The sequence below is a fragment of the Parasteatoda tepidariorum genome, chromosome 8 (assembly GCF_982258835.1).
Source record: "Parasteatoda tepidariorum strain Cologne lab strain chromosome 8, Ptep-v5.0, whole genome shotgun sequence".
Classification (NCBI taxonomy): Eukaryota; Metazoa; Arthropoda; class Arachnida; order Araneae; family Theridiidae; genus Parasteatoda; species Parasteatoda tepidariorum.
The window spans coordinates 66,875,837-66,895,145 of NC_141762.1; the positions used below are offsets into that span (position 1 = coordinate 66,875,837).

General features: G+C 29.7%; 1 protein-coding gene across 1 annotated transcript; it reads right to left on the reverse strand.

Moving 5' to 3' along the window:
- Positions 1-325: 325 nt before the first annotated feature.
- On the reverse strand, positions 326-14,499 carry LOC107447579 (uncharacterized). The gene is made up of 5 exons (XM_043042762.3): positions 14,156-14,499; positions 9,088-9,217; positions 6,491-6,636; positions 4,944-5,073; positions 326-2,291 (listed from the first exon to the last, which is right to left on the reverse strand). Exons 1-5 carry the CDS (start codon positions 14,238-14,240, stop codon positions 2,045-2,047), a joined length of 738 nt encoding a protein of 245 aa, XP_042898696.1. The 5' UTR covers positions 14,241-14,499; the 3' UTR covers positions 326-2,044.
- Positions 14,500-19,309: the final 4,810 nt, after the last annotated feature.

Consider the following 19,309-nt stretch of genomic DNA (forward strand, 5'->3'; position numbering starts at 1 on the left):
AGTATGTTTCTGCTTTAAATGCTAGTAAGTGACACATTTGATTCTCTAAATCTTGACAAATGACACATTGGATTTTCGTGACAATGGTAAGGTGAGTTAAGTTTTGAAACTGACGCAAAGTTTACTTTACTTGTTTCTATATCTATAACAAAGACTTAATTTTTTCCCTTAACAATACATTACTTATTGCCAACAAACTGAATAAAAAGATTAAAAAATTATCAATAGATTTAATTCAGCAAAAAATTATTTTTTTAGCTTTCAATGTTGTGATTTGACACAATCTAGTGAGATTTTTTTGAACAGATAAGAAACACTGCAAAAATAGATCTCTTACAATTTATTTACAAAATACAAATACTTGTATAAAAATTCTTTGCATCACAGTGGTGACAATTTTCTCATTTGGTTCACAAATACAACACACAAAGTGACAAGAAATAGCTTTTACAAAGTTTAAAATCAGATTGTTTTATAAGGCATTTCACTAACTCTCTTTTAAAAAGAATACTTCCTGGGTCAAAAAGCTCTTTGAAAACGAAATTTCTAATATGAATCTACTCAGATTAGTTCAGTGCACATTTTTCTGACTTTCTTTCTGCACAAGAATGTCCACATTTTTTACCAGGCCTCAATCTAATGGATTTTTGCAGAAATGGGGATCGAAATTGGCTACAGGTGGCGTTGAGCAGAACTCTCTACCTATGGCAACATTTCGTGTGTTTACACCGTTAGCGTAAGGAGAGTCATAGGAGAAGGAAGTACGATAGTTTCTGTCTTAATTTTTAAATAGATTAAAAACTTTTAAATTGGAAAAATATTTGGAACTGAAAATTATATTGAACATAGTTCTAAAAGAAAGCGTCCTGGACATTAAAAAAAAATATCTTTCACAATTAAATACGAAAAATAAAAGTATTAAGAAAGAAGAAAATATCGTAGTACATTCCTATACAACTGAGAAGAGGAGGAGAAGGAAGGGGGAAGGTTCAAGACATAAAATGGGTGTTCACCCTTGATGGCGTATTCGAGAGTTGCAATCGAGAATGGTCCATCGTAGAAATAAGCATTTCTGCTAAATCTCATAAGACTTTAGTATCTCAGAAAAAAAATTTCTTGCTCAAGAAATGGAAAAATTTTTATCAAGTTAAATTAAAAACCATTCATATTTTTTTTTAATGAGTATTTATTAAAATTATTCCGCATTCGAGTTATTTTTTGTTAATTTAGCTCTAAGTAGCTGTAAGTAAAATATTTCAGTTCGCACCTGTGCGCAACAATACAAATCTTTAAGAGAAAAAAAATTCCAAATTTTTAAAGTAATTTAAGTAATTTTATTGGTTATTTAATTCCTCAGAAAGTTACTTACAAAAAAAAATTATATGTAAAAAAAGTACATATTCGAATTTATATTATTTGACTACTGTAAGAAATCAATTGACAGTATGAGTTGAATAGTTACAATAGGCGTTACTTAGAAACGGAAACCAAAGGAAGATCAGAGATGGTAGGTGGGCAAAATGAAAAAAAGCTTCCTAAATGATGTTTCTTCAGCGTAATAACGTCCCCACGTGAAAATGAACTCTTCGAAGGTCAGTCGTCTTCTTACGGTGGATAGACAAAGGGTTTTGCATTGCTTACCTTTCTTATTTCATGAGTTATACAAATGAGTGATTAATTGTAGTTTGCGTTCAAATGAATATGCATTTTTTTTGTGGCGATGGAATGAGGAAAAATGATCGGCAAATACATTTAAACTGAATTTTTTTTACAAATCGTTAAGAAATTATTATATATATTGCATATCAAAGAATTGCTCACTATCACTCGCTCACTTAATATACACTCTTTTTACAATTTCGAAAGAAAATAAAAAGTTGTAGACAAAGTAGTAAATTAAAAAATATGATTAAAATTATACGTATATTTGCTTTAGCTTTTGTGTGGAACCTTAGCCAACATACTAGTTTGAATGAAATTGGGGTAAGATTTAATTTACCTGCTAGCGATAATGAGCAATTATTTAAATAATCTTTGGTGTCAGTTAATTTCCCAAGTACGCTGCAAAGAGCCTTGACAGTACGGAGTCAGACTTTGAACCCTTTGGTTCCGTACCTTCTGGGGGAAGTATTCTTTGGCACTCATGGTTTTCAGATCCATATCCTGTACAGACTATGTCGGGAAGTCTGGATACTGCATTTTTCAGGAGCAGTTGCATAAAGTCAACAGCTGCTTTTCCACACTTCTTCTCCACGGTTTTACGAGCACAAGTCATGTAACGTTGGTATCCGCTGTAAAATAAATGAAAAAAAAAATGCTTTAATTTTTTTAAATTTGTATGTACAGTTTGAAAAATAAAAAAATGGGCCACCCTGATTAACTTTTAATCTAATGATAGGATAGTTCAGCTCTTGGATTTAATCTTAACGGTTGGGGTGGCCTCAAATATGCTAATTAATTAGGGCAGACGGTATTTTAAGTTACACAAAATCGTACTTTCTTTGAATAAATACACCTTTTTTTTCAGACGGATTCAGATTTTCGATCCCAAAAAGAAAGGGGGTTGCCGCAATCTGGAAAATATGGTTCCAACCGTATAGTCAGGAGAGCGATCTAAAATTTGGACCTATTAAATGGTAATTTTACTTTTTGTGTATTTCACCATATCTTGTGACCTTTTTAAGACAATTGAAAAATTTTTGCACACTTATGCGTTTATTCAAAGATAATTCCATCCAAAATATAACTTTCAGTAAATATTTATTACATTTTATTATTTTATTTAATAATAGTAAAAAAAAATTTTGAATTGTGAGGTATATAATTTTAAAGAATACCACTTTAAATAGTAAAATACAAAATTTATGCAAAATCTGTTGCATAGTTCTTAAAAAATCAAACTTGAAAAAGTCGAAAATTTGAAATTTTTAATTAATAATTTTTATTTGAAGATTCAAAATTATCTCACACTTGAGTTGCGATCTTAATGGCTTAAAGAATTCTTCGTAATTACGCTAATTAATTAATACAAAAGTTGTTTAATGTATGAATTCGGGATTTTAACCATTAAAATAGAGGGGAGGGGAGTAGCACTCTTAAAAATAATAATCAATTAGTTTTGCAGGGAGAGTGATTGAAAGTTTTAATCCCTATATATAATTTAACGTTTTTTCGTATTTTACAATATTTCGGAAACTTTAGAAGCTAATCAAAAAATCTTTAAACTCAATCAAAGCTCTTTCATCCATGTAAAAAAATTTTTTTATTATTTATCATAAATTTATAATATTTTAAACTATGCAAGTTGTAATGACAAAACCCAACATTTAAAAGAAGTCGGTCGAAAATTTAAAAATGATAAGAAAATTTAACAATACGATTTTATTTATTAATTTTTTTAAAATTTAATTTCTCAGAAACTATATGCCAGTTTCGCTTAAATTTTGCATTTTGTCATTTAGAACCACATAGTTAAAAATTAAAATGTTTTATATTTTGCAATCCGTAAAGTTTTCGACCATAAACGAACTTTATAATTGAAATTTTTATTTATTTATTTCGTTAATAGTTCAATAGATATGACGAAATACGCAGAAATAAAATTAACATAAACGGTTCTAACTTACTTATGACTACTCTCCTAACCGAATTGAGCCGAAACTAATCCTCCTGAGCAGAGACTATAATTTTGCAGATCGCGGCTGTTACCCGCCATCAAAATCCATCATAAATAAAAAAAAATGTTTATTCAGAGAAAGTATATGTTGGTATCTGACTTCTATACTATTAAGGTATCAGACAGGTTTCGATATATATATTTTTTAAAAAATGCTTAATTAAAATTTTAATTTTATGTTTGGTATGCAGGTGTCGAAAAATTATAAATTTAAAGCAAAGTTTAAAAATTTATAAAATATTTTTCAAAATGAGGACAAATTTGAACTACAAAATTTTCACGTCACACTAACAGCTCTACAAAAAATTGTAAAGCATAAATTTCAAAACAATTTTTTTCCTTTGATCAATAATTTGATTACTTGTGTTTTGAACTAAAACTTGACATTTCAAACAGATAATAAAAAGAACTAAATACATTGTTTAATATTGAATTTTTAAAGAAAAATTCGAAATATTCTTATTTAAAGCTTGATAAAAAATAACGCTTAGACTTAACACACTTTCACACTTAGACTTAAGCTTATAATTCAAGTCACTGGTAACATTATACAAGAACTTCATACAAAATTTCGAAGTATTTTATATTAAACTTTTATTGTAATTTGTGTTAGCTTTAAGAAATTTTATCAGAATAAACGTTCTTCAGAACATGCAAGAAAATTCTGACAAAAAAAATTTAATAATTCGAAAAATAATTTTTGAAAGTGAGTATTATTTGTCTTAAAAATACAATTATTTCGGAAAATTAATAAGTAAATGAAGGTTAAACTATTTAGAACATAACAAAAACATTTTACTTTCATTTTCTGCAATTTACTTCCGTCACGTTTGTCAGCATACGAAAAAACTCAAAAAATCGGAAAATTAAAAATTTGAAGGATTTTGGAAAACTAATGAACTAAAGTTTAAATATAAATAAATAAAAAAATTTGAAATTGCCGAATACTTTTTTCTGATTACAAATAAAACATTTTACTTTTTTTTGAGAAAAAGATTTTCCTAGCGTTAGTAACTTTTTCACTTGATTTAAAAAAAATTATCTACCATAAAAACCACGCCACATAACTAATTAAATTGCATATTTTATAAAAGCCTTGATTCCAAGTGTTTTGTTAATATGAAATAATCACTGTATGTTTAATATGTGTTTTCATTAGCTCAGGGATAAATCTTTAGCTGAACAGCGTAGTTTATATGTGTTGGATGATTATCCATATTATTCACCATCTGCATGATTGATTCAATAGCGATAGATGAATTCTTACCAGCATGCCATTGGTATTCGCTTTTGAAATTCTGAGACTGAAATAGCTTCGAGACCAGCCTGCAAATCAATTAAGCAATCTTTTTGTAGACTATGGGCATCATTCAAACACGGTGCGTGCTTTAAATAATCTGAAAAAGAAGGTAGGATTATAAAAATTTCACGATCGAACTAATCTGAATTAATATTAAAGATTTGGTTGTCGAACATCGTTTCTTAATAAAAAGTTAAAGCTTCTTAAATTAACATCAGGATATCAATAGAGATATCTAAGTTGATGTCATTTCATTTTCCTGTCCACTGGTAATCTATTAATTATCGATCACTTAGCAACCAATAGGAATATGTTAGTATTGAGATGCAAATATGAATCGCCCAATAAGAAAGGTGCAAACGACAATCGGTTGATTTAGTCAGTTCCATTTAAGCAAACAAGAAATAATTAAAAATTTTATTAAAAAATACGTAGTTTGGTTTGTTGGTGTCAGGACGCAGTCTTTGACACATTTTTATATGAATAAATAACAAGCTTTGTAATTATAATTATTTTTTTTAAAGCAAATTTGGAATCATAGTGATTCAGCAAAACTAACGGAAACCAATACGTTTTATTCCACACATATATTTTTCACATAAGACTCGCCAACATTATTTGCCATCCGATCTTACTTTCCGTTTTTCATCATCAAAAGACAATTCACTGTTTCTTTTCCCTTCTTCTGGTGACCATTTGTATTCTTCATCCCCCTCCCCTATTATTTGTTACCTTCAATGAATAACTTCTTCCCCTTAGTCGGGATGCTTGGTTTAGTCTTCGCTCAGATGGTTTGAGGTTGGATTTCCTTTATTTTTCATTTTTTAACTTATTAATAGTCTCTAGTGCTCTAGTACAAAGGTTTCCATATGTGGTGTTCTACAACTAAATATTTTAAATCCGATATTTTAAAAATTTTAAAACCAGTAATAATTTTTGAAACGTGTCATTATATTTATATCCAAGCAATACACCATCATTTTTTAATAGCCATAATTTTTTAATATTTTTATTATTTAAATAAAATACCAATAAAAAGATAGCAAAATTTTATTAAAAAAGTATTTCTTCCAATAACAATATCTTGAATAAATTATGAAAAGGATATGAATTTATTAAAAATTGCAACATTATTTCTCATCGAACTTTTCAATTGAAAATAAAATGAATAAAGATTAATAATGAATAAAGATTAAAGATAAAGAATAATGATAAAATGAATAAAGATTAATAAATGACTAGAATAAAGATTTATGGTGTTCTTAGATGCCGCTCCAGGCTTGCAAATTCAACTGTTTGTCACAAAACTTATAATTTTAAAACTTAAAACGGTTATTGAAAAAAATTTCATTCATTATCAAAATATTAAGCCTTTCTTTGGTTTGTATATTCACAGCTACTTATTTTATTAACTTGGGTCTCCGCCAAAAAGATGCTCAATCATTTAGAGTTCCATAACGAAAAAAAAATACGCTCTAGAACGTGAATATAGAAATTCTGGACTGGTTACTTACTTGCTCTTAGATCAGTTCCAGGTGTACAGTATTCAGTTAATAGTTTCTCTGAACCCTCACTTACGAATCCAAGTAGTTCTCTCTGCAGTGGTGTCATGCATCTGAGAGTGAAGTTTTTGAAACATTGTTCTGCTTCGTTAATATATCTGCAACAATAATAATGAATCGCACATTAAAATTGACTCTTAGCACCAGGGCCCGACTTAGCCTAATTGAGATCCGGGGTCAAAAACTTCTTAGGGGACCCCCTCTGCTTCAGTAATGAAGGTGTTTAATATGGAGGAATTTAAAGGTATTTAATTTTTAGGTATTTATATTTTTTCACCTCCTTATAGATAATAAGAAAATTGACTAGAACCTAAAATAGCTATGAAATCCCCCCCCCCTCAGTGGTCAGACGAAATATCGTTCTGCCCATTTTAATGATTTTCAGATAATGTCCTTCGGCATCATGCCGGATGCAGTTTTCTGATTGTTAACTTTGTCATCTAGCAGCGAAAAATTCATATCCTTGCTGACATTAGGGCTAAATTTACGCAATTTCGTTGACTCGATTAAACCAATCAGAAGCCTGTATTTCTGTAAACATATCGCAATTTGCAATATGCAAAAATACACGCTTTTGATTGACCAAATTTGTTCATTGTAATTGCGAAAATTTAGCTGAATTCCGTCTTAGAAAGCCATGGATTTACGAAATATAGATTGTGTTCATACGATAGATTAATGAAGAAGCTAACATAAAACTGACGGATTTTACACTGTAATGGTATTTTGTTATGAAAAAGCTCATTAAAGAATGTAGCATAAAATAAACTTTCCATTTGCTTTGGGAGCCTCCACTAATGCGAGGGTCCGGGTTAACTGTCCCGTATGCCCCTGCCTTCGTCAGGCTCTGAATAGCATAGCAGTATGTTTGCCTCTACACCTATATCTAGATTCTTATCTTTATACATTAGAGCCGCTTTGGTTCAGGGGGTAGGGCTCAATGAGGTGGCTGGTCGATATGAATTCCGCAGCTGGCTCGCACCGATCACAGTACTGACGGGAAATATCCTTAGTGGATTATGGGTTAAAATCCCATTGATGTCGGACTAACAATGGGAGCTTTCCGCGGTTTTCCTCACCATGTAACGCAAATGCGTGTTAGTTCCGTCAAAAAGTCCTCCACAAAGGCTAGTTTGTTCCGATACTCGATCCAGGAGTTTCTTTACCTTCTGACTTTAAAATTACATTACTGTGGAGTTGAACATTGATAGTCGTAAACTTAGAATTGGATCGGCTGTTCAATGCCGGTTTTAAAAATGTATAAAAAAAAATAAAATTAAATATCTCTACATGTAATAAATCTGTGCCTGTATACCAGGCGAGTATTCGACAAACCGGAGACATTTACTACTACTACGGCAAATGTCGACCTGGATTTGTGAATGTTTCCAAAGCCGATTTTTGATTCGAGTTTTTATGCAGGCCTCATTTGAATAATGGTTCAACTCCTCTCATTGAAAACTGTTAAGTTAGTATGAATACAAAGTGAAACTAGTAACTGGTATGAACATAACAATGAAACTGTTAGTTTCACTGCTATGTTCGTAGTAGTCACTTCCTTGTTATTTTAAAACTAGAACACTTCCTGCTTACCATCGTTTGCTAGATAAAAATACACTAAGTATCAGACAAAATGAGAAAAAACCCTATTTATTTACGGTTCATCTTTAAAATGAAAAATAAATAAAATTAAAAATAATAATTATTTTTAAAGACAAATTTTGCTCAAGTTATTAAACTATTGCCGAAAATTCGTCTTTATATGACTTATTTTGTGAAAAAAAATAAAAAATAGCACTTTAAAGAAAGTACTCCAACTCTTTGAGCAAACATTCCTTAAATCAATGCTATATACAGAATAATTTTAAATTTTGAAAATTTATTTTTAAAGAAAACAAAATTTTTTGGTTACTAGTTATTGAACATTCAATCACAGCAATTTTTTTTATTATTCCAAACAAATGAACCAGCAAATTTCATGAAACACAATCATCTAAAACATAAAGTTATCATGCAACTTAGTTCCGTATCATGAAAACACTTAAGTTATTTCAATATACAAGGTGTTCTGTAATCACTCCGTGAAACACTCTTGTCTTAAAGTAAACATATTGATGGTCGTTAATTAATAATTAAAGGAGGAAGAAACAAAATCGTTATCGAAAGGCTCGTGAAGAAAACATCAAAGCTAAATTTATTGCCTTGTGATTTCTTCCTGTTTCCTCGAGCAAACAGGTAGGTTTTTACGATTTTAGCCTTGCCTTCCTCACTAGTGATTCATTGAGTTTTAAAAACGATTTTGTTCTTTCTTCGCTTAAATATTTATTTGTGACCCGTAGTCGGAGTTTTTTTATATTTCATCTCCTTATTACAGATTCTTTAGATTTGGATTATTTTATTCACTTAAATACTAAATTGCGATCTTTGACTCTGCTTATACTTTTCACCCTAATTTTTTATAAGAATTCAAAAACTGTGCAGTATGGGTGGTGATTACGGAACACCGTCTATATTGAGAACTGCATTAGTTTCAGCAGTTAAAAACTTACGTGCACTGCCTGTTGAGGTCAGGTTCATTGGTAGCAACTCCTGTCGGACTCTGGTTGAAAAGCACTAAGGTTGCGGCACAAAGATCAAGTTCACGTAAGTGGCACGATTGACTAGAGCTATAGTGGAATACTGGAAGGGTAAAAAAAATTACTACTTTAAAAAAGAACAGCAATATATTTCTAAGCGCTTATATAAAAACAAAAATTATTTTGAAATTAATATGGCACCTATACTAAATTTAAAAAACAAAACAAAAAAAAAACAAAGTATTTATGTGCTATAAAGTTAAAAAATAAATAATGTTTAAGAATAAAAAGTATCGAAACTGTTAAACATTAAAATATCTTATATTTGAAGTCGATAATCTAAATTTCTGAGCAGCGATGGCTCAGGGGATAGAGCGTTCGCCTTCCAAAGAGGTGAAACGGGTTCGAATCTCAGTAGATACGAAATCCGCATCCGGCTTGCACCGACCACAGTGCTGACGTGAAATATCCTCAGTGGTAGACGGATCATGGGTTAGAGTGCCCTTGCCGTTAGGCTAACCGTGGGAGGTCCTCGTGATCTTCCTCTCCGTGAAACGTAAAGGCGGGTTAGTTCCATCAAAAAGTCCTCCACGAAGGCAAATTTCTCCCAATCTTCTAATCCAGGAGCTTCCTTGTCTTCTGGATTGGGTTCAAAATTATAAGGTTACTGATTTGAACTTTAGTAGTCGTAAGCCCATAAAATTGGGTCGACTGTTCAACGACGGTTATAATATAAATATAAAATAAAATATATATTTCTAAAAATTTGTCCGTTACACATTTCTTTTAGCATTTAGATGGAACTGATTAGAATGTCACCTAAATGAAAGATTCTTTTTATTCTTTAAAAGCTATTTTCTTCAATATGTTCTGAATTATATAGAAAATCGTATTCATCTACATATAATTCAATTAAAAAATTAGTGACAAAAAGTGTTTAAAATGAAGGTTAACCCAAATCTCCGTCCTCATGAAAACAAGTACGTATTTATATATATACACATCTTTAGTATCGGTTTATAGTTTTATTAACTGAATTTTCCTTCAACATGCTTTTTTTTTTCATTCGACTTTTTTTTATAGGTTCAATAAAATGGAGATTTAGAATATGAGGGGGCGTTCATCCGAGTCTTTGTCCTAGATTTTGAACGATGAATATATAAATTATGTCAAGAATCAGATAAAAAAAAAAGTTGTTTCGGTTCGTTAACCTCGTTACAAAGAAGTTAGTCCGATCTAATCACATTTTTTTCATCACAAAAAAAGTTAAGAAAATATTATGCATTAAAATTGTGTTCGTTGTCATGTAACGCAAGATCCGAATGATGGATAACATTCAATTTAATTTGTTGATTCATTATTATTATTTTACATAACGATGCTTGTAAATGTTGTTTTCCTTATAACAACTTTTTAAGAAAAAAATAACATAATAAATAAAAAAATAATAATAAATGAATAAAGAAACTAAATAAATAAAAAACATTTTTATTCCATATTTCTATAGTTTGTCTTAAGATTATAGCACGAAAATATTAAATTCCTCTTCCAAAAAATTTAAAAGTTGCAGCATAATATGTCGAGTGCTGCGCTGGACATGCTGTGACAGGTATGAACAAATGAACTTGTGTTCTTAGTCAATTAAAGGATTTGCTCACTCCTATCAAGAAATTTTTAGTAAAATGCTATCATTTTAACTATTTTATTGAGAAATTTTTTAAAAATTATATAAGAAAAGGAGTTAATGGTTCTTAAATTATTGATATATGATGATATATGAATTGATTAATGGTTTTAAAATAGTTGAAATTGCAACTTATTTAGCTGAATTCTTGATGAAGGTTGCAATAGGTTATTTTTTAATTTTATAATCGTTGTTGAGCAGTCGACGCAATTTTTTTGGTTTACGACTACTTATGTTCAACTCCGTAGCCTTGTAATTTTGAACCCAATCCAGAAGACAAGGGAACTCCTGGATCAAGTATTAGAAGAATTCAAGTATTAGACTCATACTAACGTAACAGTTTTCAATGAGTGGGGTTGAACCATTATTCAAATAAGGTCTTCATAAAAATTCGAATCGAAAATCGGCTTGGGAAACATTCACAAATTCAGGTCGACCTTTATCATTGTAGTGGTAAATGTCTCCGGTTTGTCCAAAACTCGCCTCTTATACAGACACAAATTTATTATGTGCAGCGATATTTTATTTCATTTTATTTATTTTTTATATAAATATTTTAATACCGGCATTGTTCAACTCCGTAGCAATGTAATTTTAAATCCAACTCAGAAGATAAGGAAACTCTTGGATCGAGTATGGGAACAATCTAGAATTCGTGGAGGACTTTTTGATGGAACTAAGCAGCATTTGCGTCGCATGGAGAGGGAAATCTCCCACGGTTAGTCTGACGGCAAGGGGACACTAACCCATGATCCATCTACCGCTGAAGATATTTTACGTCAGCACTGTGGTCGGTGCAATCCGGATGCGGAATTCGTATCGATCAGCGGATCAACAACTGCTGGGATTCGAACCCGGTTCACCACGTTGGAAAGCAAACGCTCTATCCCCTGAGCCATGACGGCTCGCAAAATGTATTGAGTTTTTTTTAAATTAGAAATTAGCAATTAGTAATTAATAAGAACATTTAGGAATTAATGTAGGCCCAGCAGCCAAAGATTACGCTTAAAATGAGATGATCGAAAAATTTCATCCTACTCTAAAAGCATATGAGGTGTTTAACATGAGGGTAGATCGACAAGAAAAGGGGTTAAACGAAGATAAAATAAGACTGCTAGAAATGATGGAGAAGTATCTTACGTACCAGGTAAATTATTATAGTAAGTTGCAAAACTTTATACACGGTTATTCATAATTCCCTCCGCCTGTAAACGCCATTTTTCTTTACTACAACTGGCTTCAGTGGTACATGTTACTGCCATCTACCGGCAACTGCTTAAATTAAAACTTGAATACTTTCGGAATAATTTCATATGTTCTTTTTTGCCATATTCGTCTTCGTTTTTTTATTATAACGCTTCGAAACCCCGGAGGGAATAATGAATAACCCTGTATATTTATATGGATTATGGATCACAAGACTTTAAACGCAATTTAAGCGTAACTGTTTTTCTCTTATTTGTTTTATCTTTTAACTAGTACAATTTTCAGCAGATTTACTTTAAATTTTGACACAATGCTCACAATAAATAAAGTTTTTTCTGCTCTTAAGGATTTTTTAATTGAATTGACAGATTTTGAGTAATCCATGAAAATGTAACCCATTTTACGTAATTTTTTTTCTTCAAAACACAGCCATTTTGTGAGAAAAACTATGTTTTAAAAATCTTTCTTGTAACGAAAACTACATTTATACAGTCTTAAAAATTTAAGACGAAATCAAATTTGGATGATATTTTTTTCAACTTATAAGTTCAGCAAATTATGGATACTTTCAAAAATAAATTTTATTACATTGTAATACAAAAGGGCTAATTTATAAAATGTTTGTATTTGTAACAGGATAAAATGAAGATTAAAATATGTACAATAAGATTTTAAAAAAAAGCATTACGTTAAGTTTAACACAAACGCTGACAAAATTCATAATAATTTTTTCTACAGATTTATTTTGGTTGGTCTCCTTAATGCTATTTGTAGAGTTTGTTTAGAAATTTCACATAATTAAACTACTTTTTTTTATGCTAGATTATTTCTCATAAAAAGTAAAATTAAAAAAAGTTTAAAAAAAAAATCCCTTCTGTCTTCATTCGTTTCAATTAAGTCATTCAACTTCCATTCTTTTACCATCTGATTACATAATTAGGAATATAAAACTCATCAAGGCGATTGAAAAAAAAAATGGCGCGATATTTGAAACATGAAATGCGTCACGTTTTCATTGGAAAAAAAAAGAGAAGAAATAAAATATTTAAATGTGTATTACCTACAATTTCTTTGACTTTCACTTAACTTTATACCCATTTTGATTTCTTTTCTTTAATTAATTGCATACCAGATAATGCTTTATTAAACATCTCTTTAAAAATAGTAGGATTCGCATAGTAATTCATGGAAACAAATACTTAAGGCTGTTGGGTGTGCATGAGTGAAATAATATTTTTTAAAATCTCATTTCTAAATACTATACTACTGTTTAGAGAAATTCCCTTCAATACCCACGCTTTTCTTTTAAATTAGGAAACACTTGCACTTGATTAATTTTTACTTAACAAATAGTAATTCTTCGTCTTCGAAAAAAAAAGAAAAGAAAAGAAATCGTATTTTATTTTGGCGATACTTGCTTTGACGTTTATCGCGCGGTGTTGATCTTTAAAGGATAAAGACAATTTTACCAATTTTAATGCAAAAGTGTGAAACCTGTTCAAGATTCAAAAGCTAATTTAAACTATTTCATATGATAATTTTAAAAAGCTTTTATTTATTTATTATATTTTTATTTTCATTCATAAAAGTAGAAACATTATTTTTTGTATAATATTTATCACTTATATTAAAATATTGCTTAGTTATATATTGAATCTGAAAAAAAGGTTATTTCAATATTCATACACATGTAAAAATATGTTTTTTTTATGAGTTTACTTATAGCTCAATTCTAATAGTTATGGTGTTTCTAGGTTTTTTCAGATATTTGGAATAAGTAAGATAACACAATGGGTTATAAATAAGGTAAAACTATGTCTAAAAAATCTTGTCAACATTCCCAATACAAAAAAAGGAATTTTATTTAATTAATTTAAAAAAAATGAGCTAAAACTTTAATAAAAATAACTCAAAATTAATGCAATGAAACTTCTTAAATACATTGCATTTTTGTAGAAAAGAATTAAATATTTATACCACAATACATACAAATTATGGGAACAATATTTGATATACTCATTTTTCGAAAATAAGAAAAAAAAATCTGAATACAAGTCTTAAAATATTTCATACAGCTAATTTATCTCAAATATAATAAATGAATCAATGAAAATTGTCAAATGATAAATAAGTGATTGTTTAGGAACTCACTCGTGTTAATCACCACAAGAAGAAAAAGGAATTTGGAAGATGAGATCGACTTCATTGTTATTCCGCAGATGAGACTGAAGTCCATAAAAGTTTAAAAAACTCTTCTCTTTTATATAGTGACCTACTCTCACGAAGGCGAGGTGAACGATTTGTTTTACTTTTTCTTTCATGAATTTTTACTTCAGTCCAGTGGGATCGAAAGAGCTGTCGAGCGTGTCATAATTTTTACTTTATTTTGGCTTTTTTTTTTCGATTGCTCCACGAAAATTGAAAGATTTGATTATTATACAAGCTGTTGCTTAATAAATTGCGAGGTTCCTACAATTAATGACCCTGTTTGAGTCACATTGCGAAATAAAGTAAGACAAATATAGCTTCGTGTAAGAATTGTTTTTTTGAGGAGGGGCCCTAGAAAACTAATAAAGAGGCAATGGAGCTCTGCTGCGATGTATAACTTCTAGAAAACAATTTTTCTATCATTGCATAATTTGAAAATATGACAACTGAAGATTATATTGCAAAGTTACAAAGTAAAATTCTCTTTTTTCTACGCGTCATGCAAGTTCAGTCATCACTGACTTGTAGCATTCATCCTCTTGCAAAAATTAAGAGTCGCGAAATTGCATATTTTTTGTTGTTGAAATGGCTGACATGGTATCTAACGAACCAATAAGATCAATTATATTTCATCGCATAGCAGTTAGACTTGTTATTCTCGCAAGAACCACAAACTCATGTCGGTAGCTTTGGTAATAAGTAAATTTAAAGTCAAAAAATCCTATAATAAAGCTAATAAAAGCTAAATTTTAAAAATCATATCGACTTTTTAAAGAACAATTTTCAACTCACATATGTGGAACAAATAAAGAAAGTTCTTTTCCTAAAAACATTACAAACTAATTTTAAAATAAAATAAAGTTTTTACAAATTATCGAGGGGAAAAACTCATTTTTTATCCATCATTACACTCTTGCTTGTAGAAAATTAAATGTCTCGAAATTGAATTCTTTTTTTAAAAATGGCTGATACAATTTCTAACAAATCAATTGGATCAATTTTTGTTACATTTTGATGGGGCTTTGTTAGACATAACATTCGTACTTGAAACAAACTCATACCGATACTCTAGGTAAAAAATTCTGTCACAAAAAAAAAAAAAAAAAAAAAAAAAACTGCCTGCCTTGTTTTTAAACAGTATTCTACCTGTATGGAACATTTTGTATTCTATGGAACTCACAATGATCGACCATCCTTTGGCGGAACCTCGACTTTATAATTAATGTTAATTTGTAATCGTGAATATATAAACCAAATAAAGACTGCTAATTATTTTGAGTATCTTGTAAACCAAATGTTCATCATTGCCAGTCTTAAAGCTAAATTTTATGTCAGACAGTTACAATCACGAAACAGCGTTTAGCCTAGTTCAGAATTTATTTTTGGTATACGCATAAGCTGAAAAAAATAAGCTAAATTTGGGCTTGCGTTGAAATGAAAACAAAAAAGAACTGTTTCAAAATTTGAAAATTGATATAGGAAAATATAGTTATTTATTCTTGAACTCATTTTAAAATTTTTATTTATTTTATTGTGGATTGAAAAGTTTGATCAGAAGTAGTATTACAGATTTTATACATTTTCCTTATTCTTTCAATATATTGCTTTTTTTCCCTTGCTGTATATTTTACTTAAATAATTTCATGAAAACAACCAAAATATTAAGTAAATATAGGATTATTGACATATAAATATGATTACAGGTTTCAAAAATTCTAAGTGATTAAATACAGTCCTAACGTTCGGAACCCCTAGGATCTCTCCGCTGAACCCTAGGGTCAACGGAACACCTTTCGGGAACCACTGTCTTATATCACCCAATTTGTAATTTTAGGTTTTTAATGTACTTAGCCCAATGGCACAATTTGACGAGCGAAGCATGTCACGTATTTATTTCGAATAAATAAGTGGTGGCAAGAGTATGTTGCTATCAATCTATTTCAGAAAGAAATAATGCACTAATAACTATTACTTTATATAAATGATAATGTATACTTATAGGTAGGTATCAGATTTGATTTGGTAAAAAATATCAATCATCTTTACTTAGTCGACTCTCTATCAACTTTTATGTTTGCTGTTTCCTCTTAGTCTGGCATTTAAATAAATTGGATTTCAATAGGTTAAAGGAAGCTCTTAAAGTTGTAGTTACAGTTTGTGCGGCCTTTTAACATGGTTTTTCGAAGATCTGTAGCCAAGGAAAATAAAAATAAAAAAAGTCACAGTTTAAGATACTCGAAGCAAAGTGATGGTTTTAAACTATATATATATCATCATGCCATCTGGTCTTTAGAACGAACAAATAACTTAAATATTTTAAAAGTTACTATTTTTTTTAAAAAAAAATCACTAAGTTGGCGATTTTTTTCCACCTAGATGAAAATTATGAAAATCACTGCCTTATTCTCAGTTTTTGCAAATTTTTATGAGCAGCATTGGAATAAATTTCAAAATTAGACCGTAATAGCCTTTCATTTTCACGAAATTGTGGCTTTTCTCCATATATACGTTTTGCGCCATTTTCAAACTAAGCATAGACAGCGTGGGCTTTAGATAGGCTAAACTGGATCTAACAGTCATGAGTAAATGTTGCAAACTCACAGCATTTATGAAAATAGCATATTATTCGCAAAAAAGCATCATTTCATTAGACGATTTAGACTTTGAAAAACAGCCTTAAATATTCTTCTTCTGCGCTGTCCTTAGGGAAATGGGTGACTCAGAACGCCATTAGATTTTAGCTCTTAATTGCAAAAATATTATTGTTATTGTTTTTACGTTGATTGTTTTATTTATTTAACTTTAGAATTTAACTTCTAAGAACAAACAACTTTACTATTATATTTTAAGATTTTTAACAAATTTTTGAATTGTTAATGATATACTGGGCTCGAGCTCTTCAGTGAGGAGTTTTACGCTTCAGCACCTGTCTTTAATAATCATACATATATATTTTTTAAATTATTTAAAAGATGTTTTTTGCGCTGCCTTTTTTGACCTCTAGAGTTTATGAAATGCCTAGACTAATGTTCGGCATTTAGCCTAATACGCATTTAGCATTAAGTCCAAAGGTATTAGCCTAGGCTAAATGCCTCGTCTCTCCCACACTCTCAACGACTCTAGATGCTTCTATATTTAACACCTAAAAAACTAATGATATAATGAAACAAAAAACAATTAATGCTTTTTTTTAAAAAAAAATATCTCATTTGAATAAAATTTAAAATTAAATAACTTATTATTATTAAATTAAGAGAAACTCTTACTCTTTATACACCTTTCATTCTTAAACTCGTTGTTGAAACATGGTTGTTGAAATCTAAAAATTTCGTAATCAAACTTTTCTGACTGACACGAAAGGTATCTATATTCTGCATACGATCGAAAGGTGTTTTCCAATAAATTCTAAATACAAAGAAAAAAATGCATTTGCTATATTCTAGAATGAAGGGGCAAAATATAAAACACTAATTCTTTACGAGCAAGGGCTGGTAAAGGTTGTCGGTGCGCACATTACCACCATCACTTAATTTTGAAGCCTTAATATGCATGAATCAACACCCCCCTCCCCTTTGCCAACAATGGGTTGTCGTGGTTATGCTTCGATTTTTTATTTCGTAAGATATTGCTGCCAAATATTTATTGAATACTCTTTCGAAAATTTCTTTCCGCAACCAACAAATAAAAAAATTATTTCCCTCAATTTTTATTATAATTTTACGGTGAAGGAAAAAAAGGCACTAGGAGTTTCGGATTTATGAATATATAGCTGATTAATTGCTCATTTTATAGCTCTTTCAATTAAAAGTCTGTGAAGACAATAAATAACTAAAAGTAAACAAATCAATAATAAAAGACAGTAAACAGGTAAAATTTGAATATTTGAAGGTACTTTTAACGAAACTATCAAATTTCGAATGTTATATTTTCCCATTTAACAAGATTTTAATTCTTAATTTGTTAAAAAAAATGTCTATAAACGTGGTATATTGGGTACAAATAAGTTTAAGCAGAGTTAATAAATGAATAAAATGTTTAAATTATATTATACAGCGATACATCAATTTCCGCCGAGAAAACATGGTTTATTAAGGTTTACCACTTGAAAATGTAAAATGTTTTAGTCTCCTTAGACATAAAAAACAAGCAGAAGAGAAGAACAAATAAGAAACAGAATGAAAGAATGTTTGAAAAAATACTAATTTAAAAAACAAGGAAAAGTAGTGATTTTAAAAACTGTGTTCTCACATCAGTAGAGTTTTAAAAAGAAATAATGCATTTTTTGTACGGAAATTTCATTGAGAAAGGAAGTGCTGCAAATCAATGTCAGTCTAAGTTATTATCTCTCCTAATCCTCTCAAGTCAATCCCTGCTTTATTTTGTCAAACCGTAAAACCATCTGACATTTCGCACGGTTATTGACACAGGTAAGATAAAATTAATTGGATATGTAACAAGAACAAAACTTTTTGTTTTTAAAAAAAAATTTATACTTTTATACACGACATTGTAACTTAATTTTTAAATTATTTGAATGTACAAAAAAAAATTAATATTTTTACTTTTTAATATATATTTTGATTTGTTTATAGCAAAGTAAACTAAAATATTCCTGAGAGCTAAATTTAAAAAAAAAAAAAAAAAGTAGCTATCAGTTTATTTAAACAAAAAATTTTAAAAACAGGAAAAAAAAATTTATTTGTGAGTGAAATTCAAACTTTTGTTCATACTGTTCAGGTAGTCAGGGATTCAAAATAACCTTCTATCTTTTGAGGAACAATATCGGAATCGGTTAGAAAAAAATTAAGACCACGGGGGGAAATGGTTTAAGTTCATAAAAGCCGATTCCGAAAAGAAAAAAACAAAACATTTTGCATTCGGAAAGGAAAGGTTTTTCCACTGAACGACCCATCTATTCTCTGCATAATAACTCTCGGGGAGAAATGATTTTTCACGTTAATGATTTGTCAAAACTTAGTAATCCTCAAAATGTAACAGATTCATTCGTCATTTTTGTGAAAAATGGACGTAAACCGTTCTTTTTCCTTGTTATCCAAATATCATTACCGAAAAAGAACGTTTGTCTCCCCTCCCCAT